The 26366-nt window shown below is 45.8% G+C and overlaps 1 protein-coding gene across 1 annotated transcript in view; it reads right to left on the reverse strand.

Annotated features, from left to right (window-relative positions):
• Positions 1 to 73: 73 nt before the first annotated feature.
• raph1b (Ras association (RalGDS/AF-6) and pleckstrin homology domains 1b) overlaps positions 74 to 26366 on the reverse strand; it is a 38605-nt gene continuing 12312 nt past the window's right edge. The window contains exons 3-17 of the mRNA XM_029452802.1: positions 17101 to 17220; positions 16585 to 16690; positions 16299 to 16493; positions 15322 to 15761; positions 13637 to 13711; positions 10136 to 10213; positions 8108 to 8267; positions 7731 to 7852; positions 7350 to 7415; positions 7113 to 7256; positions 6383 to 6493; positions 5902 to 6000; positions 5664 to 5784; positions 5165 to 5301; positions 74 to 5055 (exon numbers count right to left, since the gene is read on the reverse strand). Of these exons, the coding sequence (XP_029308662.1) occupies positions 1987 to 5055; positions 5165 to 5301; positions 5664 to 5784; positions 5902 to 6000; positions 6383 to 6493; positions 7113 to 7256; positions 7350 to 7415; positions 7731 to 7852; positions 8108 to 8267; positions 10136 to 10213; positions 13637 to 13711; positions 15322 to 15761; positions 16299 to 16493; positions 16585 to 16690; positions 17101 to 17220 (5043 nt within the window). The 3' untranslated portion in view covers positions 74 to 1986. The remainder of the gene's footprint in view (positions 5056 to 5164; positions 5302 to 5663; positions 5785 to 5901; positions 6001 to 6382; positions 6494 to 7112; positions 7257 to 7349; positions 7416 to 7730; positions 7853 to 8107; positions 8268 to 10135; positions 10214 to 13636; positions 13712 to 15321; positions 15762 to 16298; positions 16494 to 16584; positions 16691 to 17100; positions 17221 to 26366) is intronic.

Here is a 26366-nt window from a genome sequence, read left to right on the forward strand (position 1 = left end):
GACTGTGAAATCATGGTGAATCACCGACACAGATCTTCCAAACCATTTGAACAAATGAGCACACTGAGACGGATTGAGGTCTTGTTTGAACATTTATATTGTGATTTTCAGTTTATATGCAAGAGGACACATCTGCAACCGTTTTTCTTCATTTCACTTGGCCCCACATGATCACATCAGCACATCAATAACTTACATACTGTACTGTAGCAAACATCCTGTTAAAAGACAATGATACTCAGTTATAAGAAATGGTACTCTGCCTTCAAGTGGCAGAGCAGGACAAAAGAATAGCATGTTAAACGGGGGCTTGTGTGGAAATCTTCATGACACTTCAAGCACACATGTTCCACACAAAAATCCAATTTAAAACCAGTTTAAACGGTCTGAAATATTAATGATATGTCATCCTGGCAAACAAGGACGCGTTGACGATGAGGTTGTTGAAAGACAGCACTAGCACCCTGAAAATGAAGGCATTGTTGCAAGATATAAACCCTTCATGATCCACTCTGTAGGTGCAGAATCAAGACATGACCTTTAGCCCCCTGTGCACCGACGCACCATGAACAAGATACGAGAGACGCACAAAGCAACATTCAGTCTAATGCCACTCAGATGATTTCTGTTATTGACTACATGATTTAACGCTCTGTACATTAACCAGACAAATGTATCTTTTTTTTTCTCAACCTTGTGTGGATAAGACTAGTATACTTCACAGGACTGAATCCAACCTGTACATTCTACTTCCTGATACCGTGTGACTTTAGAAGGCGGCGGGGACTAACGGAGTAGCAGCTGCAACTGTACAGATACAAACTGAAGGATAAGGTCCAAAATCAAGCCAATGCACGGGGGAACTCTCTCAGTCCACGAAGGAACACCATCACAGACCTCCTCCTCCATTTACAGTCCATTAAATAAAGAAAAGCGTAAAAGTGTTTTATTTTTTCTGTTGCACAGTCCAGAAATCTTTCTGCTTTGACCTCTGTGCAAGACTTTGGGGATAAGGCTTCCTTCTGATTTGCATTTGCCAAGCGGTGCCACAGTCTAGAAATGTTTGAGTTGACAGATTTGAAAGTTAATGGTTTTTGACTTCATGTGTGTAATTCATGTTTTCAATTACACCTTTCCATATACATTCCATTGTGCCCTAATGTTTTGTTCCTCCCTAGACTTTGTTGACCAGCTATTAAAAGACAGACTTATATTAAAAAAAAATCCTTCCATTTATCGATCATTAAATAATTTGATATAAAAGCAAACCTAACTATCCCCGCTCCACGAAGGCCTTCCCTAATGGTTAACTACTTCCCCACCGTATAATCATACATACATGCATGCTCACGATGCATGTATGCATATCCAGTCTCAGTTTATCTCTCTCACTCATGCACACACACCAGAACAGCTCCATGTTTTTACAGCTTGTTCTTACATGAAGTCCATGCAGTACCGAGCAGAAAGATCCTGATGTGTTTTCGTATTTTTTGTCTCCATTACGTGGCACAAACTTATGGCAAAGAAGCGGATAACATGGTTTGGCTCAGACCTGGATCCAGTAATATTCGCACGATTCTTATTAGTGTTTATTTAAATCTGCTTGGTGTACCAGAGTGGTGGGGTTTACCATACAATGTCTTCCAGAGAGTTTAGACAATCGCAGAAAATTAAAAGACCGTTTTACTTTTCTGTGACCTCAAACTTACCTGCTCCAGTCTTAATTGTCCCAATAATGTAAACCCCACCGATCCAGAATGCCAAGCATGTTAAACAACTGTCAATAATGAGCAAACACTAATAGACCATGGTCTGATTTGTGTTTTAGTATTTACACAGTCATCAATTCATCATTGTGGTCCCAAGAGGACAGAAGGAATTCAGGAATTCGCTCCCATTTCACTAATGAATGTTCACTTCCATATTATTCTTTCATTGTCTATTCATCCATCTTTATAGTGTCCTGATCTCGAAGTTCAACACTCAAGTAAGTTTGGTAGTGTCCCCCCGTTTGGGTGGTGCAGGTGGGGGTCCTCGTCGTAGCGTTGCATAGCCTGAGATGTTTCCGGACATGTAGCCGCCATTTCCTCCGTTGCTTTGCTTGCCTTGGTCCAGGAGCAGCTCAGGGGGCGGAGGAGGCAGCGCCATGTCATCCATTGTCCCCACAGGGTCCATCTTGCCCATGAGGCCGGCCGAGTTGAGAGAACCCTGGCGACCAACGGACTTTCGCTTCAGTGTCCGGTGGAGATCATCCAGGAAATTGGGCTGGCCTGAGCTGCCTTTTGGTGAGGTGGGTGGAGGTGGTGAGAGTGGAGGGGGCTCCGGGGTGGTGTTACTGCGCCGCACAAGTGTGGGTGGAGCAGTCTTTTTCAGTGAGCTCTTCCCCCATGACAAGTTGCTGACAAGGGGGACGGGCGGAGGAGGAGGGGGAGCCTGGGGCTGAGGGTTGACCACGGCTACCCGAGGAGGTCCTCCACTGTGGGAGTCACTACCAGGAGGTGGTGGAGGGGGGAAGAGATCAGAGGCCGCGGGAGGAGGTGGGAAGTAGGCGCACTCAGGTGGAGGGGAAGGGAAGCCACCACTTGTTTGCTTTACCTGGCTCACTTTGGACTGGAGTGCCAAGGGCAGGTTGGCCAGGTTGAGCTTGCCTGGTTTTGGAGGAGCAGGGGGTCCAGTTGAAGGTTCCTTGGAAGGGGATCCCGTGGAGGAGGAGGTGGGACACGGGGAGGAAGGAGGGCCGCTGTTATGGGGAGCAAACTTGCTGAGCAAGTTCCTCCTGGATTCCTCATAAGACGCTGAGGCGTTGAACTTGGTGCTGGAGTTCCTCTGCGGAGCAGGAGGGGGTTTCTTGCATCCGAAATTGGAGGACCCAGAGGGTGACCTCCTCAAGGGGGAGCCCAGGTTTCCAGGAGGGAGGGGAGGAGGAGGTGGAGTCGGGCCCATGAGAGGGGCTGGGGGAGGTGGCGGAGGGGCAGGAGGAGGGGCAGGAGGAGGGGCAAGAGGAAGGGCAGGAGGAGGGGCAGGAGGAGGGGCAGGAGGAGGGGCAGGGAAGCCAGCGTTTCCGTCTGGAGGAGGAGGAGGGAACTCTGGAGACTGTAGCTGTTGGCCACCTCCAGGCTGCCATCTTGGTTTGGTCTTGACTGCAGGTGGGGAGAGGGGGGCTTTGGGGCTCTCTGTGTGATTGGCTACTGAGGATGAAGCTCCAGGAAACTGACTGGCTAGTTGTTTCACCAGAGACATGGCAGGAGCGGCTCCCGTTTGTTTAGACAAGCTGTGTTGCTTGGGGAAAGTCGGAGGGGGATGGCCGGAGTTGTGGCCTGCCTGAAAGCCGAACTGCTTCTTGAGGGGTGCAGGTGGAGGTGGGGGTGGAGGAGGCGGTGGGGTCGGGCCACCCAGGGCAGCAGGAGGTGGGGCAGGAGGAAATGGAGAGACAGGTGACACGGGTTTGGGGGCAGTATTTGGGACAAAGCCTGGGGTGAAGGTTTTGGGTGGCGCTGGCGGCGGTGCAGGAGGAGGTGGGAACTGGGCCGGTACCGGGAACTGCTGGGGAGGAGGAGGAGGTGGCGGCGGAGGTGGAGGTGGAGGAGGGGGGGGCGGAGCGGGGTCAGGTGGCGGAGACTCCTCAAGGACCCCATTTGGAGAGAGGAGGTCCCGCGGCGGGCTGGGAAACCTTTCCTTCAACCCGTTGGGGTAAATAGGCTGGCTCATTGGAGCTGGTGCAGAAGGGGGTGGTGGGGGAGAAGGAGGGGGAGGGAATGTTACTCCATTGGACTGTGGAGCAGGTGGAGGTGGCGGTGGAGGAATAAAGGCAGGCGGCGCAGCTGGGCTGGGAGGGCCCAGCTTTAACACAGCCATGGCTGAACCAGGGGTTGGCATGGACGGTGGAGGGGGAGGAGGAGGTGGGGGGGGAGGCGGGACATTAGTCCTTGCCGCAATGTGATTCACATTGGGTTTGATCTGCATTGGTGTAGCAGCTACGGGGAGAACTTGATGACCTAATGCACGGAGGTGACCGGGCAGCCTCTGGTGATTGGCAGACTGGGCGGCTTTCTGGTTCTGCAGCCTGGTGATGGTGCTGTACTTGTACATGGTGGGAGCCGGCGAGTAGTTTGACACTATTTGAACTGGGGGTGGGGGAGGAGGCGGCGGAGGGGGGGGCGGAGGGGGAGGAGCCAGCTGTGGCTGCTGTGGGGGCATGTGGTTGTAGTTGCTGATGGTCTGCAGCTGTGGAGACTGTGGTGACTGCTGAGGGCGCTGCGAATACTGAGGTGGTGGGGCCTGTTGAGGAGGATGATGCTGCTGGGGAGGCAGGTGCTGGTGTTGTTGCTGGGTCGGTGTCTGGGGGTGCATTGATGGGTGTTGTTGCTGTGGTGGGTACTGTTGCTGTGGTGGGTACTGTTGCTGTGGTGGGTACTGTTGCTGTAGTGGGTACTGTTGCTGTTGCTGTGGTGGGTACTGTTGCTGTGGTGGGTACTGTTGCTGTTGCTGTGGTGGGTGTTGTTGCAGGTGCTGTTGCATGTGCTGTTGCAGGTGATGCTGCTGTTGCAGGTGCTGTTGCTGTTGCTGTTGCAGGTGCTGTTGCAGGTGTTGTTGCTGTTGCAGGTGCTGTTGCTGTTGCAGGTGCTGTTGCTGTTGCAGATGCTGTTGCAGTTGCTGTTGCAGGTGCTGTTGCTGTTGCTGTTGCAGGTGCTGTTGCAGGTACTGTTGCTGTTGCCGGTGCTGTTGCTGTGGTGGGAGCTGTTGCTGCGGTGGGGGCTGTTGCTGCGGTGGGGGCTGTTGCTGCGGTGGGGGCTGTTGCTGCGGTGGGGGCTGTTGCTGCGCTGAGGGTTGTTGCTGCGGTGAGGGCTGTTGCTGCGGTGGGGGCTGTTGCTGCGGTGGGGGCTGTTGCTGCGGTGGGGGCTGTTGCTGGGGTGGGGGCTGTTGCTGAGGCTGCACTTGAAGTTGGGGAGGGGGCGTCAGGGCTGGGTGATCAGCTGAATGCTGGCTGTGATGCCGATGACTGTGGGAACCATGCGGCAGAGTGGCCCCTCTGGATGCCTCCATTCTCATATGCTAAAAAGAATACTGTGCGTTAGCTTAGTGACATGAATGACATATTCTGTAACAGATAAGCAACCATGACAATACTTAAATCACTGCTGTCTTTGAAGGAAAGCCATACCTTGGAGCTTTCCTCGATCTGGGTACCTCTCTTCCAGGCCTCAGAAAAAATGGAGCTCACCACACTCTGGGACCGGCCATGAGAAGAGCCTGTTTCCACTCCACTGTCTGAATGGCCTGAGTGATTAGACTGGGACTCTGAAAGCACACACACATGACAGTAAGTGTATTCGTAGTAGAGTAAATTCATGATGTCTGTTCAGTCTCTCTGTTCCCCAAGAGAGTATTAGTAAGATACTTATTTTTCAGACATGGTGAAAGATGGGCACCTGCAAGGCAGTGAAGTCTAATGAAAGATGCTACTGAACTGCATTATGGGAAATGTAGGATCTAGCGTTTCTGGAGCTTGACCCATACTAAGTAAAAATCATGATATATCTGCCTCTGCTACATCCATTTTAACACTTCATTTGTTTGTTTGTTTTTCTAAATGTGTCTCTCTCCAAAGCCCAGACTAGATGCTCTATTTGAAATGTATTATACTGATGAATTAAACTAACCAGGTATGCTGGCAGAGCTGGAGCCTGATCGGATGCTGGCGGTAGAGAGAGAGGACCAATCGTAGGCCGCCTCTGTCCTCTTCATGGCTTCCTGGTAGTTCACATATAGTTGCTTGCCGTACTACACACAAACACAAGGTGAAAAAACACAATGAGATATAATAAATTAACATTATTTTTCACTTGGAAGTTATTTTTTGGCCTTTATTCACACTTAACAGTTAAATACTAGACGCACCTTGGCGATGCGAATTCCATTCACCCATTGGTGCAGGGTCCTGACATCATCACAGCACAGATACTTGATGTACTGGGACTTCTTCTGGATTTGTGGATGCTGCAAAAATAATTAAATATATATTTTACTATCCAACAATGCCTCCCATGTCCACTCAAAAATTCAAAAAATATTCTTAATTATAAAAGGATATGATATATAAAGTCATAATCTTTTACATATAATACAGTGAGCAGTTTTATCAAATCTAATTAAACAATTCGAATTGGCTTGTTTGAAAGCAATTTGCAGAGCTTTCTAAACGAAGGCTAATGCATCCTGGATGCTTGTCTGACAGTGTAAGAGAGAAACTCTAATAAGCCTCTAGAGACCATGAGAATTATTTTTACATGTTCACACTGCTGATTTAAATCCATACATAAGCTGAGATATTCAGACAGATTTCTCCCCTCAGAAGGAAGATATAGGGAAAGGGCTTCACCTTCAGGGCCAGGCAGTAGTCAGTAGGAGCCTTGTATTTGCTGCGGTAGTCCTGTCCGTAATACACGTTAACATGATCCAGCTGCAGGAAGCACACGAGATCTCTGGAAGCCTGCAGAGAGGAAGATAGATGAATTGACACATGGTTGACTTTGAAAAGGGGGGGCGGTGACGTCTAACATTTTTTGGTGCCCGTTTGGACTGCAACAAACATGCAACGCAAAAGTCTTAATTACATATTAATAGTCTGAAAGTACATGGTGCACATGCTGTTTCTGTGCTTTAGTGAAGTGGCCCTAATGGGCTTTAAATAATTATGCTAAGAGGATCTAAGTCCCACTTTAGTTAAAGTGTACATGTTTTTGAGGATAATTACACAGATCTAAATTTAATATAGAGTGCTTTATTAAATGCTGTAGATTAGCTGGCACTCAAATGTATTGTACAACTTACTGTAGCTCACACAAGGTTGCAGGATTTAAATAAGGCTATGAAACGATAGAAAGCTTTGGTCTCTGGTATGGCAGCTACTGAATGCCACTTTAGACAAAAAGTGTTAGTCTGAAAATGCCTTTTGACGATCATAGTGTTGTTTCTGTTGTGATCAGGCACTACAGCCAACAGGAAGTACAACAGAGCGGACTATGTTCATCAGGTTCTCATAACTCCAACATTTCTGTTCTCTATCTTCAATTAATCTGAGCAGTACACCCGTCCCAAGTCTCACTGACCTTGGCTTTGCCTTTGGGGACGTAGTAGATCCCTGAAGCTCTGAGGAGGAAGTAGCGTTTCTTCCACGACTTCTTCCCATCCTCCTTCAGCCACAGGATGCCCTCGATCTCTGGCACAGACACCGAGCCGCCGCAGAAACACTCCTGATGGACGCGCAGAAATTGATGTCAAAGTTGATGTTGTGTGTGATCCCCCTGATGTGTAGGAATGATGCAAACGTTTGTACAAAAACTCACCTCTAATAAAGCCTCTTTGTTTCTGTCAGCCATTTCGGATGTATCCTTCCGCCCCAGCAAATAGTTCTGGAGATGATTGAGATAAACAGTGAGAGAAGGAAGGGGGAAGTGTAAAGTCGGCGGCTCACCTCGTCTTATGTTAAATAAATTATTCACCTTTACTCGCTTTAGTTGACCTACTTCCAACTCTACTACACAAACACACTCCCTTGTTCACTCTCTGGGCTGTGCAGCCACAGAGCATGCATAAACAATGTGTTTGTGTGTACAGCATATGCCGTCAGCATTAATACACAGAATGCCGAGAGGTCACTGAGAAGATGACCCCTGTCCCCTCTCTCCTGTCATGTATGTGCGTGTTGAAGTGTAATGGACGGTCACCTGGGGGTTCTTGAAAAGAGCATATTTCTCGATGCGTTCGATGAACATGAGCTTGTTGTGGCTGTCCCGGGTCCAGTTTAAAAGATTCTCCACCAAGTTTTCATGATCCTCGAATATACGCTCTGAGAGAGGGAGAGAGACGAGGGAGTAATGAAGATAAGATGCAAAATATGCAGTTTTTTTGCTGACAGGCAAATGTGCACTTAATTTCCTCCCTCCAGGGAATTCTGTTTTTCTGGGTGGGGCAGAACCTTTAACTGGAAGCCTGCAAATTAGCCAGTGGTCACAAACGGAGACTATTCTTAGATCACAGATAATTAGAATACAGTACCTCCATGCCAACAGTGCAGATTAAAGCAAATAATCTCCTCCTTTACCCATCTGTAGCTCATTGATGGTTTCCACCAGAGACCAGTCAGGGCTGTAGCCACAGTGGGACTTATCCAGCAGGCTGTCCAGCACCTGCCTGACTGTCTGCCGCTCATCCACCATCATCGTCTTGGAGCTCTCGTCTGACATGTGGACCCTGATCACCAGCTGAAGGAGGAGAAAGGAGAGTGATTGTTGTGCAACATAATGCTAAAAGTTAGTAAAAAAGAGACACCAATATAATCCGTATTAGGGGTGGGGCTAAAAATCGATTAATGTAAGAATGGAGATCATTTTTGAACTTCAAAAATTTATTTTTTAAAACTTTTCTTTCTACAAAAGAACCTAGAAATCACACAATTGGCAAGTTTGAGAAATAAAAAGGCAGATAGCATTTACATCTTTTGTATAATTGAAACTTGTTATTCTTGAAGTCACTGAGAATTTAGATATACTACTGTCTACTCATAAAGATTCACACCCTTACTATGTATTCACCTTAGAACGAATTATGTTAAATCATTTCAGAAAATGGCATCATTTTAAATTAGTCTTAAATATTGTACAATACATACCACGTATTCATGCACTCTGAAGTAATCTTCTATTCTATATTCTCTATTGGCCACCATAGTCAGTCTCTATGGAACGAAAAGACTCAAAGACTATATACAGGAGAACAACAACCCCCCAAGTTCATATAATTCCATTGAAGGCCTCGTTTCTTGAAGCAACTTGCAATAAATTAATTTTATGTGACCATGTTTTAAGACACAATGTTGTTTTTAGCAACATCTCAAATTAAGCCACAGACTGTTCTGGGGTCTGAAAGCTTTAAAGTCTCAAACACTACAAACTATTTATGGGGTCACTACTGTCACAATGTCGCATATACAACCACTGAACACTAAAATCCAATAATCTGGCCAACGTTTTGCATCCATAGGCAATCAAAAGTCCTCAATAACAAGCAAGCTTAAACTAATCTGAAGGAGACAAACGCATGCCAAATCCAGCCTCACACAAGCTGCCTACATAAGACTTGTCCTGGTGTGAAACCAAATAAAACCCTCAATTCCTTGACCTCCCGTTTGTCCCCTCCCATCGGGACCCTGACATCCAATCAGTGTGTGGGAACAGCTGATTGAAGAGAGGCTTAGACCAATGAGAATGCCGGGAGAGTTGTAAGACTAAGACATGAGGGGAGTCTGACCTACATTCCTCACAGGAGGGACCCCTAAAACCCCCTAGTCTGGCAGAAAAGAAAGTATGAAAAAAAAAGAAAAAGAAATCACACATCTTCAACAAGATATAATTCTGAAGCTTCGATAGAAATGCAATCAAACCGCTTCGATGTCATGAATCCGAAATGTAGTCAATTGTGAGGCATAGCTGGCTTTGTAGACTGCTGACAACCACACGAGTAATAATTTAGCGCATCACTGGCCGAGGTTTTTGTTTTGTGCTGGCTGTACCAGCACTCTTTATCTTAGTATATTGTATCCACTTGGCACAGGGATGTCTAGCCCCGTTTGTTCAAACACTGTTGGGTCTCAACCATTCATTGCATGTAAAAGGACACCATTCACAGAGACAAGCCATTCACTGGCGGAAACACTAGTTAAAAATGGCCTGCCTGTGGAGTCCCATACGGACTTCCCCATGGAGACATGCACACGCCACGGCTTTCAGGGAGCCCCAATTGTTCACAGAATACCAGCACTTGTTTGGTCGGATGTGGTAAATAAGATGTTTTGTGTAGAATGCGTCTGCATTGTCTTGCAGCGCTCTTTTTTTCCTGAAGCCTCTTTCTGATGTCTTGCTCCCTCCCCGGCAGATACACACACATAATCAAAGACTGCAATGACCTATTTTCTCTGCGCTTCAGTGCCTCGCTGGGAAGGAAGTTCACAAAGAAATGCAGCGTGCGGTGAATATGACGAGACAGCAATTATTACACAAGAACGTTTTTTTTTAATCTTTATAAATGAGTCAGTAGGTGAGAGTGTGTGTACAAAGGAGAGAGGTGGTCTTACCTTTTTGACCTGTGCCTCCTTAATTTTTTCCAGGGCGACTCGGATCTTCTCTGCCTTCAATTTGGCAGCTTGTTCCTCCTAGATGGACACGCAGGAGCATGGTTAATATCATTAACACGACCTCACACACACACACACACACATAAAACCCTGACAAAAACGCAGAAGGCTTTCTGATTTCATCCCCTTGCCTCATCCTCTTCACTCATGTCTTTCATCGTTCCTCTGGCAGGAACAAGACATCATGCACACACAACTTCATTAAATAGTAAGCAGTCTTCGAAACCATTTAAATGCACAAGCCTCGGGCATGATGGCGCATGGAGTCGGGCAAAAAAGAGATCCAATTTTTCTATGCTATGGGTCGCTTACCTGCCCCCTCCAACAAGATGCCATCACCTCCATTCCGCAGGTTGTGTTTGCTTCCACGTGTGTGAGTGTTTAATTACTTTGTGTGTGAATATTTGATCCGACACAACTAAACAACGTGACGCTAAATCGCTGCTATTGTGACGGTGGTCCGGTGGTCCTCAAATATGGCGCTCCATTTGCCGTCTATGGTTCCATATTGGATTCATATGGAGCTGCAGCGGTTTCCTTTGATCTCGCTATACAGCAGAGGGGAAACAATAGTAGAAGATCCCCGAAGGGCGAGAGGCTGCGGATGAGTGTAGGATCAGCTCAGAAAGCCTCTATGCCCTCCACTCAAAGACACAATGATCTCCTGCGAAGATCATGTTCACATCTCAAGGGCAAAAATCTGAGAAATATCCAGATTCGTCCATAATTAATGAATAAAAAAAAAGACAAAAAATTATTCTTTCCGAATTTATCTTCACATTTCAAGAAATAAAACGTTAAAAAAAACAAAATCAATTTTCTCCGCTTGCCTCCTTTCCCAGACAGCTACTGTCGTATTAAAAGTTATTCCACAACGATCCTCAGCGGGTGAAATTCAACCGTACATCCACATCTTCCATCACTACAAGACGATAGCAGATGAGCTAGCTGAGACTTTGTGACAGCGCAGGTTCACTGACACGCAGACGTGCACCCGAGATGAACACAACTTGACTAAAACCCCAAATGAGACAGTAGGGAGGACTATGCCCCTCCCCCTTCTCCCCCTCTCTTCCTGCTTACTCCCCTCTCTTGCTCTCCCCCACTCCAAATCACCCTCGCTCTCTCTTTATAACTGATGCGGGGGCTTGGGAGCGTGCCCAATCAATAGAGCGTAATCCCCACAAAAATAGTAGAATGAGGGGTCAGCCAACCAGCGAGCCCCTACTGCAAGACCTTCTACCCTCTAGCCAATCAGGACGAGCGGGGAGACCGTGACCGGCACTGGCCCCGGAGCTAAACGACAGTGACAACGACGGAGAGTGGAATTTAGGTGAATGAGAAGCGGAGGTGCTGAATATTTGAACTCGTGTGTATACACAGGCATGTGTGTTAAAAGAGAAGGGGTTTAATAACAGCCCCCCCCCCAAGCCTCTTATCTCAAGTACCCCCCCCTCCTCGACCCAAACTACCTTTTCCACATGACCAGCTCTAGGGCACATGCACATTAACGCAATAACACTATGTTTGGCCAACACATAGTGGCAGGCTTTTAGTCAGCCAAGTGTGAGTAAGAGAAACAGCGAGAGAGGAGAGGTCATGGCGGTTGTGCAGATTACAGTCCAGAGTCAATCCGAGTCACACTGTAGGTTTAGCCCCATAAGCGTCAGCGTAACTCCCTCTCCCCGCCATTATTTCCTCCCCACATGACACCTACTCCCTGCTTTTTACTAGACATTAATCTGATTCCTATTCCACAGGCGGGTTCCCTTCCACTTTCACACTCAGACACACCAAAGCCAATTTTAAAAAGGCTCTTCTGCCTAGCTTGGGAAAAGAAATCTTGGCACCCTCTCCCTTTGATGTCTCTCCACTCTCTCTCTCTCTCTCTCTTTCTCTCTCCTGATTTGCGAGCTGTAGAGAATTTGTGAGGCTGGGCGATAGCGGAACTTTCCCTCTCATTCTCTGGTGAAAAGTGTAACACCAACACACAAACTCCCTCACAGCCTGTACGTCGCAGGCAATCTATCCCCTCACATCCTTTTTAAACAACAAAACAATCAAATGCTTTCTGTATACACGGAGAGCAGAACAGCCTTGAAACATGTAATCAATTCCATTGTTTAGTAATAGAAAAGGATAAAGTAACTCCCCCTTAAAATTTAAGGGCCGATGAATTGTGTGGATATTACTGAGCCAGCTTCGCTGTTGGCCTCCATTGTATTCAAATAAATGGAGATAACTGAAAAGGGTTTTGGAAAGAAAAGTGCGAGTCAGTACCAATAACCGCTAATAGAGTTCTTTCAGTTTACTCTTACATGAATAGTACAAGGCTGCCTTTTGTTTAAAAAGAAGGAGACTTTTTAAGTCCTGGAAATAATCAAAATCATTCTCCAGAGTTTTCCAGACCCATGGAAGAACCCTTACACGGTCTGTGTGAGCATCATTTGTGGTTCGTCTCACATTCAGTAAATGCTGTTGCTCAATAGGATTGAATCAACTCTGGCCTGCATCGTGTACCTCTCTTGGAATCCCCTGCTTTGCACTTGGCTATGTGTCGTGTAGCGATGGCAGGATAAATCACAAACGACAGCGGCCAAATTTGAACCGCAAATCTGCAAACATCTGATCGGCATAAGCTTTGCACGGGAGCCGAAGGCTGCGACCAATACGGTCGCTGTGAAAACTGACTGCTGCCAAGAAGTTTACAGTAAAACTCGCAACACATGATGGATAAACACATGTGAGAGACACTGGAGCACAGAGGGGTCCCCAAGTCAACACAAACTCAAGCATGATACACAAAAAGGCACAGCTTTGGGAGAACTCACAGGGCTGCAACAGACTTATTATTTTAATTATTGATCGTTTAGTCTATTTAATGTCAGAAAAAGGTAAACAACAAACAAAAATCCATCCGCGGTGGAAAACTTTAAGAATCTGATTGCTCGATTAATGGTTGTAGCTCTGATAACATCTTTTCATAAACAGTGCAAATCAAAAGCCAGTTACTGTACATGGCTAAAGAGAGGAAACAGGACAGTAGACAAAAGATCACATGCCAGTGGAAGATAAATGTGGAAGCAAATAAGACAAAACAAAGTGCATTAAATCTGTAAGTATGTGCATGGTAAATGCTGAAAAATCCATTGTACACAGATACTCTTACCCGGTTAGGCGTTTGCATATTTGATTTTAATTACTTGCGATAAGGTATAAGTTTATTATTTGACAGCTCTCATGGAGACCGTGAGTTGTTCCCTCTGCCTCTTGGTTTAATTAAATATAAATAAGTTGGTCTGATTCCCAGCAGCTGTTTTCGAAGCATGGATTTTTTTTTTAAAGGCATGCAAAGCAGAAGAGAGGAGCAGCACACACACGCACACACACACACACACACACGAGAGAGAAACCAAAGAAGCGAGTGTATGAGGAAGTCACCTTGGTCAGGAGGTGAGAAGGCTTTCCTGCTATGCTTTTCAGAATGAGTGAGGTTTCTCGGTCCAGATAGGAGTGCTTGGGTGAAGAGAGGATATACAAGGAGAGAGAAATATAGAAAAGTCAGTGCCAGATGATTCTTGGAGGCTTATTAATCGCAGTTGTGATCTTTTTGTATAAAAGAAGCATGGAAGCGAAAGAAGGTTCCATAAATGGAGCGCTCAGCAGTTGTGGTTGTCATTAGCTGCAGCTGTGGGTAAAGAAGCAGTGATTGTGAGACGTACTGTAGATACAGAGCAAACAATACACAGTATACTGTGCTTTCTGGATCGCTATAAAAACCTGTAGTCTACAGCTACTTTCCCAAACACACACACACACACACACACAATCCCTCTTTCACACCATACAAACCTACATGTGCATGCATTACACATAAACAACGGCTGCACACTACAGCCAACATGTCCACTCTGATATTCAGCCAATTAAAACACAACTAAAAAAAAGTATAAAGTAAAATGTTGTGCTTAAACCTGTAGCTTGACATGGGCAAAGGCCTATAACGCATGCACGCACACACAAGCAAGCTCACGCACTTACAGTGGCCCGATCCACTTCACTCTCCCGTGAGGTGAAGTCAAGCTGCCGTCTGGACCGTCGCAGTGTGACATGCTGGGAAAATCAGGTGGTGCAGGCAAGATGTGAGTGGATAAGAGACCACAGATATAGAGAAGGATGCAAACACAGAGAATATAAAGACATGCAGGGGGGAGGGGGGGCAGGGGACATGCATGATATTGTGTTAACCTGTTAGGGCTGCATATTTAATCAAATATTAATCGCGATCATGATTTTTGGCTTCCTGAACATTATCTACGGTGGTATTGACATTTGAAATGCTTGCTCCGCTAATAGAAAACAGTGCATATCAAATCAAGCGCTTCCTAAACTAACAATTAGCCACCAGGGGGCGGTCAAGATGTTCCGGCTTCTCTTTTGGAGAGCTGTCCGGCACTTATTTTGTATATTAGATTTGTATATAAGCAGGAATGTGACACAATGCAAGTGAAAGCAGAGCTCTGTTTGTTTTTAATGTAAAAGTGCAATAAAAAATCATCTTGTCCCTAAAAACAAATCGTGATTATATTATTTTGCCCATAATCGTGCAGCCGTAGAACCTTTCCTTCTGAACTGAAATACTTTCTCACTGTGACGGTTTTACTCTCCTCTCTCTAGCTTTTGCCCCCCCCCCTTCAAGAAACTTAAACATCGGTTGTAGTATTTTAGCTGAGGTCTTTAAACTCCATGAAGACTTTAGAGGTTATTCTGCTTTTGTTAGAGAGCCGAGGTGCTTGGTGAGCGAGCAAAGGAATTCAGAAATGGTAGATGCTCACATTGCAATCCATCCAGGGAGCATTATAGGAGATTACAATGTACTCATGAACACATCACATCATCCAATGCACAATACACGGGCCGTATTGTGGATTGACTGTCAATGCACTTCATGCCGTTTCTTCCAAACGTCATGCTGTTTGGTTAAACATGCAGAGCTTACCTTACCATTACATGTGGCAATGAACACCGGTCTTTCATGCTGTGGCTCACACACACACTTTCTCATTAGCTGGTAATACTCTGTCTATCCTTGGTGTGTGTTTTTCTGTGTTCTCTGTCAGTCATACCTCTGTGCTGGCCTGGTTCTGTCCTTGTGTGCTCGGGCTGCTCTGGCCCTCCACCTCTCCGCCCGCCATCACTTTATCGATGTCCAGGGAGTCCATGCTGGACGCTGAGGCACATGCTGAATTTACACTGGACCGCTGGGATGGAGCTTCCTGCTCGCTGACCGCGCCCACTGAGCCCGTCCTCCTGTGCTGCCCGCTGCTGCCACCGCCGCCGCCGGACGACCCCGATGAGGGCCGACGGAGCGTGGTGGAGGAGAAAGAAGAAGAGGAGGAAGAGGAGGAAGACGTCTGACGAGCCGCTTCATCCATGCTGAGAGAGGCCCTCTCCAGCTGAGAGGTGATGTCATCCAGGGAAATGTTGGAGGCCGCGGGGCGGGTGTTGACGCTGCCGCCTCGTACTGTGTTGGCCGGCGATGCTCGGGTACTGCTACTCGTGCTTCCTGTTGGGGAGTTCGAAGTTTAGTTCAGATGGAAAAAGAAATTCATTGTAGATGGACTTCTTTGATAAAGCTTAATTAATACATTTGTATTACATTCATGACACATTCCAGGTGCTACATGTAGCATTTTTAAACATCAATATATGTATACCCTATGCATAATCACATGTGAGGAAACATTTTAAGACGACTATTAACAAATGAGACAACAGCAAAAACCACCGGCTGCATTTATACCAGTGGTGATGTCATCACGTGTTTGTGAAAGACTACATTTCCCTGCTGCAAACAGGATGCTGCTAATTGTCCCCGCTTTCCTTCTCTATATCATTACTCTGCATGTGTTTGTTTTCTCTTTGGCTTAAGTAAAGAAGGACAAACGTGTTTTTCCCGCCCCCTGCCACAACCAGAAACACCATTTGCACCAGAAGAAGAGTGACATCTTCCTGTTTACTCCCTCAAGCAGTCCAAACATTACTTATTGTTAAAATACTACATGAAGCAACATCATGAATGCACATTATTCAGCAGGACTACCTCCGCTGCTTCCCCCTCCACTGGTGCCTGTGTGCTTGGTGCTGGCACTGCGCCCCCCAGGGCCCCGCTGCTGGCCTTTGTTCTGGCCGCGCGCCGCAGAGTTTGGTTTGGAAATGGTATTGAGCTCCTGTTCAATGGAGCACAGGTCAGCCATCAGGGCATCCAGGTCCACGGTGTCGCCCTGGTTCAACGCCTCTGAAGAATGGAGAAAGGTTCATGATGTCATTCTTTTGGATCTGAGCTGTTATTCTACCGATTACTGCGTGTGAGATGAGCGATGTCTCACCGTTTATGTTATACATTGAGAAGCGGTAGGAGAAGTTGGCCATGTTTGTCTCCTGCCTGAGAGGAGGCTTCTGCAGCGGTTTCTGAGGCTTGCCGTCATCCAGACTCTACAGAACACACACACACACACACACACACGCAAAGCATGAGGTGCACGTATGCAAAAAATCACTGATGTTACAGTCAGAGCACAGGATCTAAGCCACCAATGTTTGCCTGCTAGTGTAGTCACACACACACACACACACACACACACACACACACACACACACACACACACACACACACACACACACACACACACACACACACACACACACACACACACACACAAATGCACAATACAAAGTGGTGGTGGGAGGGGAGTTGCTAGGATACAGTATAGGGAGACAGGATTAGCAGTGTTAAGGTTGCTATGGATACAGCCCCTTCTTTTCTCTCTGCTCTTCTACCTGTGTGAGTCTGTGTCTATGTAACCAACCACCCTCTCATTGTGTGTGTGTGTGTGTGTGTTAACCTGTGTAAGCTTGTCCAGCTCTCCCAGCCAAGCTCCAAACATCTTGTCCAGGTCCTGGTCCTCCTTATCGCTGTCCTCCTCGGCTCCGTGGTCCAACTCATCGTCTGACACCTGGTCCATCTACAGAGGAAAGCAAAAGGAGAAACTGTCAGAGGATTCCACACATGTACACACACACACACACAAACACAAAGTATCAGATCACACCCACATAGCAGGAATGATCTAAAGGAGGAGAAAAAAAAAAAAACATTCAGCTCAGTCCATGCCAACCTCACTGCCTGTTACCATGACAACCGCTCATAGACCCCTAGCGGGCACCCCGTGCAATCTGATCGGCTGAATGCCCCGTAGTGTCTTGTAGTGTGCAGTTTACCACGGACACACCCAACACCTCTTCTTCCAGCTGAGGATCGGAAATGCTGACCGGAGGAGCAGAAAACCATCAGACGACATTGGGCGCTTTTGGGATCCATAATCCTGCAGTAAATTTCTATAACAGTGGCGCACCCTGTCAATCAAACACTTAACAACACTAGCAGGTGGTTTTAATGGCTATAAGGGCCAGTGAGTGTGACTGAAGGAAGGCGTAGCAAGCTGGTTGAGAGAGTCCAGCTGTGTTCTGTCAAAGGTGATGAAAGAGCTCCCTCTACTGGACACAAGGGGAAGTGGCGTCACTGCAGCCACACAGCCGCATGCTTAAATACATTTTTAATTCATGTATTTTTTCATACTTTTTAATGTTTTTTGCCGCTTGATTTTTACAATACTTGCTTTTATTTCTCTTAATTAATCTGATTCTTTAACTATTTTTTGCCTAATTGTATAGCTAACCTATAGCACATTCACAAACATGACAAGACACTGTAGATATAATTCTGTCAAGCCTTCTAGTATAGACTGAAAATGGTCTGAATACAAGTGACAACAGCAACATACGGAAGCCTTTTCAGTGTATACAAGGACATTTTTCAATAGACAAAGCACTAAATCAAAACATGAACATCAAGGAGACACAGCATAACAGATTAAAGAAAGAAAGAATCCATTCTACATTGTGTTGTGACATCAATGTGTGCCGACACCCTCCTTCTTTTTCAAATCATTCATTTCTAGGTCAGCTGGGCAGTCAAACGGTTTAGACAATCTGATATTACCGTAACTCGACGTACATTCTGGAAGAATGTTGTTTTATCTAGTGATAGGAGTGTAGTGAAAGTGAAAGGACAGCGCGGTCGAGCACATGAAGAATCCCACATGAGATGCCTGGATAGTTAATAAACTATATCACACAGTACAACTTGATACGGTACTTTCCCCCTTAATAGTGCCCCTATGTTGGTGCAGTCCAGTGCCGCCAAATACAGTCCAATCAAATGGAATAGTTGCGGGTAATCCCATGATGTTTTCAGGGGGGTGTCATTCCCTCCCGTTAAGCACACTGTATGGTGTCAGTCACTAGTGGGGACTGTACCAAACTGGGATTAACCCCTCTGATGACCCCTGTTCTTTTGATCCAGCAACATGTGTATGTGTGGTTTAATGTATGTGTGTGTGTTTGTGTGTCTAACCCAGTCACACAAAGTACTTGAGAGTAATCTGAAAGTTATGTTATGTTGTTAGAAGATGAAAAAAGCAGGTAATAAAACAGGCTGCTATTGGCAAAGCAAACAGGAATATGATAGCAACACCATTGAAAATCGGTCAGCTGAACACAAACACACACACACACACACACACACAGAGGATTTGAGGGGCGCAGGTCAGAAGCGGTCACATTCCAGACAGGACACGTGCTCCGCTCCGTAAATTCACTGTATACAGAGCATGTACAAAATATACTCCCCCAATCTCCCATCCTAACCTTTGTATCGCTACAGCTGGTATTACAAGCCAGAACTGCCGTGTGTGTGAGTGTGTGTGTGTGTGTGTGTGTGTGTGTGAGAGAGAGAGCGCATTACAGTGTTGATGATGGATAGTTTCCTGTTTTAGCACGCATATCAAACACATGAGGACTTGTCATCTTGTCAAGGAAGAGTCTTAAGTATGTAAACAAAAACAATTCCACCATGTGTGTGTGTGTGTGTGAGAAATTATATCCATGCACTTATGATCGTGTGTGGGAGTCAGAACAGGAAATGACCATGATGTGCACAATTCCTAATTTCCCTCATGGCCTGTTTCTTGGCAGGAAACTCCAGCTGTCCTTCGGTTTACCCTCGCCACTTATTGGGGACGGGATGACCCAGAGCTTTACCAGAAAATGACAAAGGTAAGATACCGTTTGCCATCGTTTAAATGACATGGTGCCAGACCCCCACCAAAGAATCATTTGTCTCTACTGGCCACCCTCAAATGTGGCTCCATATGGAAACATTTGGTCACAGACATATCCATTTGGGGATTCCCCAAGTATGAAAAGAGTCGACTATCCTCACTTTAAGACATGACATCATGGCTTGCTGGAGTCAGACAGGAAGAGGAAATGGACAGAATCAAATGAGCTTGCATTGTATTTGCCGATCCTCTCCGAGGTGCTTTCATATGTAAATACACCAGCGAGAACGGAGTCGAACAGCAAGACACTTTTAACAGCTGTGTTTAAACAGCAATAAGCCTGCGGGCCTTCACAATGGTTAAATAAACCCACAGAAATCTATGCATATTATATCTAATTGCCAGAAGAAGAAAAATAAAAACAGCACAAAAAAGAAAGAGAATAAAAATGATGCACACGGGCGTCCCGGTAGCTCAACCGGTAGCACAGGCGTCCCATACACAAAGGCTGAGCCCTTGCCACAGTGGCCACTGGTATGTCGCTCCCCTTCTCTCTCTCTCTCTCTCTCCCCCTTTCACAATCTGCACTTCACTATCATAAAGGCATGAACAGCCCAAAGATATAACTTAAAAAAAAAAAAAATGATACACACACACACACACACAAAAAAGAGCACTTTGAAGATAGCTCTGCAGCTGTCGTTCTAATGGAATCATAGCCTCAATGGCAGACGATGCTGCAGGTTTAAGTGAATTACCACCTGAGACCCTGCTTTCAAGCTTATGGAGCGTGACCTAAGAGAGACACAGGGATGGGAGGAGGATATGTGTCTGTGTGTGTGTGTGTGTGTGTGTGTGTGTGTGTACGTGCAAATGCTCTCCTACAGGCATCATCTCAAACCAAACAACAGCCATGGCCTTTTCCCCTCACGATACGGCACTGTCCCTCTCTCTTGTCTGAGCATGACCGGCGCTCATCTGTCTCCTGTGAATGCTGGGTGGCTCAGAGGTCCAGGGTGAAAGGTTAAAGGTCAAAACGGTCTTCCCAGTAGAGTCTCTCTTTGCAGCCATTTTTTTTTTCCAGCCCCGTGTAAACACTTGCCTTTCCCGCTGATGCTGCAGTGCCGGCAAAGGGAATATGAAAAGTGTGTTCTGGGAAAACAAATCGCTCCAAATCTTAAAGAGGCGCAGCAAAGCATCCGGTGCTGAGGAGGATGAAGAGCTGGAAGAGGAGGAGGACATGTCTATCTTTAGACTAAGTCGTTCATATCAGAGAGTGTCAAGAGGATTGGAAAAGGGAGCAGTATGAAGCCTGGATGTTAAGTCTCTGTACAAAGAGGAGAACGGTGTCTACAATAGTTTTCTACACTTCCAACTTCCAACAAAGAAATCGGAGACAGCTGGGATCATGCTGAATATGAATAAAATTAGACTTTCGGTTTCAAACTGGCAAGATTATACAAATTTCACAAAGAAAGGCGTCCAGTTGGCGCAAACCACTACCCAAAAACGATCCAGAAAGAAGGCGAGAAAGAGAGGGATCGAGGAAAGTAGCAGGAAAGAGAGACACACACAAGTACTTGGGTGTGACAAGAGTGCAACATGACATCATAGGTCAGAGTAGGTCTCCATGGCTTGCCGCTTCTTAATCCAGTTTGCATGATGGGAACAGAGTACTGTTTTTCATTTGGCTTATTAAGGTGAATCTGGGATGGACTAAAACTTTTACAACACTGTCGTAGCTATAGAGGAGTTGTTGTGTGTTGTGTGTGCTGTAACTCGCTCACTTTTCAGTCACTATAATAATGTGCTAGTGGATTCATCCCAGGACTGTATCATCCCATTGAATGCTTTTTTTCCAAGCCATTACGTACAATTACATTACGCCAGTCTACTGCATAAGAGCACATTTCAGAGTGGTATGTTTCTGGTATGGTATGACAGGAAAATAGGTCCCTGCTATAATGCCAAAGCCATTCCCTGTTTCAGCGCCACCTGTTCCCACTCCCTAGTTGACATTCAAATGATGAATTGCTTCAAAAAATTTGAGTTACAAATAAAATCCCTTCGTATTTTAAAATCGCACAGGAAATAGGAGAGCTGGATGTGGAACATGACCGTAGCTGTGTAAACACTATTGTGGCCAGAAAGCCCCGCTGCGATGACGACTTCGTGGATGTTTCCATCAAGCACTTCTAAAGAGACTATTTTTGGACTAAATACTCAACTTTGCGAGTGTTGCAATGAGGACAGTGGAGGTTAATAAAACCCTTCGGCTCTCATCATCTCCATCTTGGAAAAAAACTGAACTACACACAAAATTCCAAACCTTGTCCTCACAGCTATTACCTCTCAAATTATCTTTACAAAAATAACTCTAGGAACATGTCTGACACCTCAAAAGATCATATAATCCCACCAAAGTAAGGCAACATTGAGAAGAAAGGGACCGGAAAGGACTGGGCATGGGGCTTGGAAACAGCATGGCAATTACAGAAACTCCGTGAACTCTTGTGAGGCCTGAGCACAGTGCAGTGGTGCTCGGCTGCAGATATAGAGTGGGAATTCTTGGGAGTTTAGTGGGACAGAAACACTCACAATGACAAGAGTCTCCGGGGGCAAGAGGCAGACAAAGCTCAACAGAGGGGACAAGTGGCTAGGAATAGTTCCAGACATCCACCAGGAAGGCCGGCCGGGCTACGAGCTAAATGCTGCTGATTGACTCAGGATCTAATACATGGTAATATCTCCCTTAAAATAACTTAATAATACTGTATTGCTATGAGTTTGTTGGTATAGGAGTCTCCTGTGAGAGATAAATGGCCAATACTCAACTCACCATCTGCTGCACTCTAAAATACATAAAGCATACATTTCCCCTCGTCTCTCCTCCTAACCTCGGTCCTTTCTCGTGTCATCATCTGGTGTGAACGGTGCCTCTGGCCTGACAGACTATGAATCACCTCTTACACATATATGTGTCTGATTGCCATCATGGCCTATAAAATCCAGCCATAAAACACACAGCAAAATGTCAAGATATTGTAATGACGTCCTGAAGAAGGCGTCTGTCAGGAGCACACAAAGCCTTTATTGCTGCTCTCAAATGTTCGGTTTCACTGCCTTCGAGACATAAAACAGATACGATCTCATTGTAAATGAATGAGCATGTAATAACGGTTATTTCCAGGCTCATGTGCCCAGTGCAGCCTGTGGTTATTTGCTCACTTCCTTCCCTGGCCATGCCTTTTTTTCCCCCCTAGTCGACTCCCTTCATGTACAGACGTTACCACGACCAATGGAGAGCAGAAACCAACGTCACCGTGTCAAATGGACATTATGCAAGTTAAAAGTGGAAAGCGGAAATGTGGCTAAAAGTTGTAGCGAGCAGCGCCAGTAAAATAACTCTTTGAACGAGGGAGCGGCAAGTTGGCTACTGTCCAATGTCAAACTGGGTGGACTTGGCTCGTCAACTAACCTGTAGTGACCACAACGCTGTGTGTTTGTGCATCCTCGATGAATGAGAAAAGTAGGGTGGACGCAGCCTGGTTAAAGAAGAACGCTTGTGACAAGAAGATCATAGGTTTGAATTAGGGAGGCGGAATTACAGTATTGGTGAAGAGTGTTGTCTTCATGCAACGAGAAACGCTCTATGGCAAGGAATCTACCTGTATGCACACTAAATATACCATCAACGGCTGATGTGCAGAGAATATTAGGAGATCTTAACAATGAGTGTTGTGCTTTACCAGTCGTCTTTGCGAAAGAATGCGATACTGCTCTAATAATCTTTTCATCAGTAGAAAACCTAAATGTGGAGACAATTCTGTAGGACAGAATTAAAGAAACAAACACGGACAACACTCTCCACATGTCACAAAAGAGGAGCGAGATAAGATGGGGAAAAGGCCAACGAGGAAGCAGTGGGAGTGATTGAGGGAATGATGAATAGGTACAATAATGGAGGGACGGAGCCGGCTATTAGGTTGTGAATAAAGGGGAGGCCCTGATGGCCAAAACAACTGCTCCAGTGTCGTTCGTCAAGCACAACCGACAGCCTGCAAGCAGAGGAGGCACACACACACACACACACACACACACATACGAGCTCACTGAAGCGCAGCGTGACACAGTGAGCCACTCTGGCTTATATAGCCAATTAGGAAGGAGGGGCAGAGAAAGGGATGGGGGACAGAGAGGGGAGAAAGACGAGGAGGATGTCAAAGGGGGACAGATGGAGAGGGAGTCGAGAGGGGGGGGACAGAGAGAGAGAGAGAGAGAGAGAGAGAGAGAGGGGGGGGGGGGGGGGGGACAGAGAGAGAGAGAGAAGGCAACACTGAGCTGAGGGAAGAGTAAAAAGGCATGGTCCCACTGGTGGGCGGTAGGTGTAAAGACTCAACAGCGCACTGATATCAGAGCGTGACCGAACTTCAGCTGCCCTGCATCTATTTGAACAGCCATTACTATGGCAACGCACATCACATCTCCACGTTGACCGCAGACAGACATGCAGCCATCACAAAGCTTCAGTGTGGATTAGATTCTCAGTAATAACTAACATATTGATGCGATGTGGTCAAATCCCTGCCTGTAGGGTGTCCGCCCATCTGCTTGTTCATATGGCAGCAGCTCATTTAGACGACATTTCCCAATACGGCATGTTATGGTTAAGGTTAAGGTAGTCTGTTGAAATGGCTGACTATAAAAAGGAGGCATTTCAAGGTGCATTTTCAAGTTTTTCCAGCACCTTCCAGTTTTTTTAATTGATGATACCGTGCAAAAGTTGTTTTTAAATGCGTCACTTGTTCTCGACATGGCATCCTATGTAACCGACATTTCAAACCGTTTCAAGCACTTTATTCAAAATCCCCCCCAACAAAAGCACTTTTTAAACCTTGAAAACACATTAAAATGTGTGTTTTGAAGGATCTCCAGAAACCTTAGGATGCCTGTACAAATCAAGCAGCAGGCAAGTGGCTCAGTCACAGTCTCCCTCCCTCCCTCCCTCCCTCCCTCCCTCGCACACAAACACACAGAGGATGTGTCAGCTTCCTTGCTTCCCCTCCAGGGCAGCAGTCCAAATGTGAAATCAATAGTCTTGTCCCCTACCAGAACAGACATAAGAGAGAGAGAGAGAGAGAGAGATAGAGAGAGTAGACAGAGGAGAGAGAGAGAGATAGAGAGAGATAGAGAAAGAGAGAAGAGAGAGAAGAAGAGTATATAAGACACTTAGAGATAGATATATCTGGAAGAGAGACAGAGACAGAGAGACAGAGAGAGAGAGAGAGAGAAGAGACAGAGAGAGAGAGAGAGAGACAGAGAGACAGAGAGAGAGAGAGAGAGAGAGAGAGAGACAGACAGAGAGAGAGAGAGAGAGAGAGAGAGAGAGAGAGAGAGGAGAGAGACAGAGAGACAGAGAGAGAGAGAGAGAGAGAGACAGAGAGACAGAGAGAGAGACATAGAGACGAGAGACATAGAGAGAGACGAGAGTAGAGAAGAGATACAGAGGATGACAAGAGACAGAGATAGACGATGAGAGGAGAGAGACGAGATACGATTAGACAGATAACAAGAAGAGACAAGAGAAATAGAGACACATAGAGAGAGAAGACATAAGAGATATAGACAGAGAGAGATATATATAGATAGATAGAGTATAGATATATATATATATATATATAGATATATATAGATATATATATAGATATATATATATATATATATATATATATATATATATATATATATATATACATATACATATACATATAATCAGATTATATATATAGACACACACACACACATCACACACAGGGGCCTCAGATGGTCGCTGCAGTGGCTCACACACAGTTTTAAAAACATGATGCGCACTGCAGCAGCACACAGCACTGCTGAGAACAACTAGCCAGACATTAAAAACAGGCACTCCTTAGGAAGGCTGGGAGACACTGCTCTGGTACAGCAGGAAAGTAAAAAGAGCTGCAATGCTGTGAAGTAAATCCTTAACTGGGTGTTTTCTTGCGTTCGCTTAGTAATGCTTAACGTGTAGCCTTAGAACATTAACAACCTGCTGTAACTTATTTAGATGAAGAGGTTGTGGTTGTATCGAGGACACGGGATAAAATAAAACAGGTAGTAGCCTAACAATGATGAGGGTTTCTGCACATGGTTACATTTAAGACCTTTTAAATACGACATACAATGCAGTTTACTACCAGTCATAATGGAAAACTAGTAGTTAAGATATGACCTTGAATTAATTATCATCATTCTTTTCAGTACTTCCCAGAAATACATCCTATTGATTTTTCACAGCCCTCTCTCGTCTACTCTAGATAAATAAAATCATTACGATGCCAACATATAAAATTCATCATCCTTTGGTTGTTTGGTCTGGCGGAACAGGAGGTTAACATCGGCCACCTGTTAGGGAATACAAAGCACAGTAACATACTGCACGAGCGACACATGCCCAAACACACGGATGGGTAGCCCGGGCGGACGGCACATTCATACTGCAACACGCCAGCCATGTGCAATGTGCTGCACCTAAAAGGCAAAAGAGAAGTTGTATGCACACATGACACTAGCAGCTGGGAATGTCTTACTCCGTTAGACTACGTTTCCCCATCTCTTGCTCAGACCCCCCCCCCCCTTCATAACCCACTGCAAGCCAGCCCCTGATTGGCTCATGATGAAAAGCATCTTGTTATCTGAATTCAAAAGCAACTGTCCAAGAGTGTCATCAAATAGACATTAAATAAAATGTGCCAGTCTGCTTCCTGCCACACCACCTCGAGCCTTCCTGCCGTGCCAATGTTGTCTTCGTGGTTGCATGTCTTCGGGAACCACGGGGAGGAGATCGTTTCAACAGTTGCCATGACAAATACTGTGCATCACAGAACAATGACATGTAAATCACGGCCCCGCGTGTACAAGTTGAATAATATTGACAGCCGAGTGTCAAAGCATCTCACAGCATGACACTG

This window comes from Cottoperca gobio, chromosome 2 (genome assembly GCF_900634415.1).
Source record: "Cottoperca gobio chromosome 2, fCotGob3.1, whole genome shotgun sequence".
In the NCBI taxonomy this organism is placed as follows: Eukaryota; Metazoa; Chordata; class Actinopteri; order Perciformes; family Bovichtidae; genus Cottoperca; species Cottoperca gobio.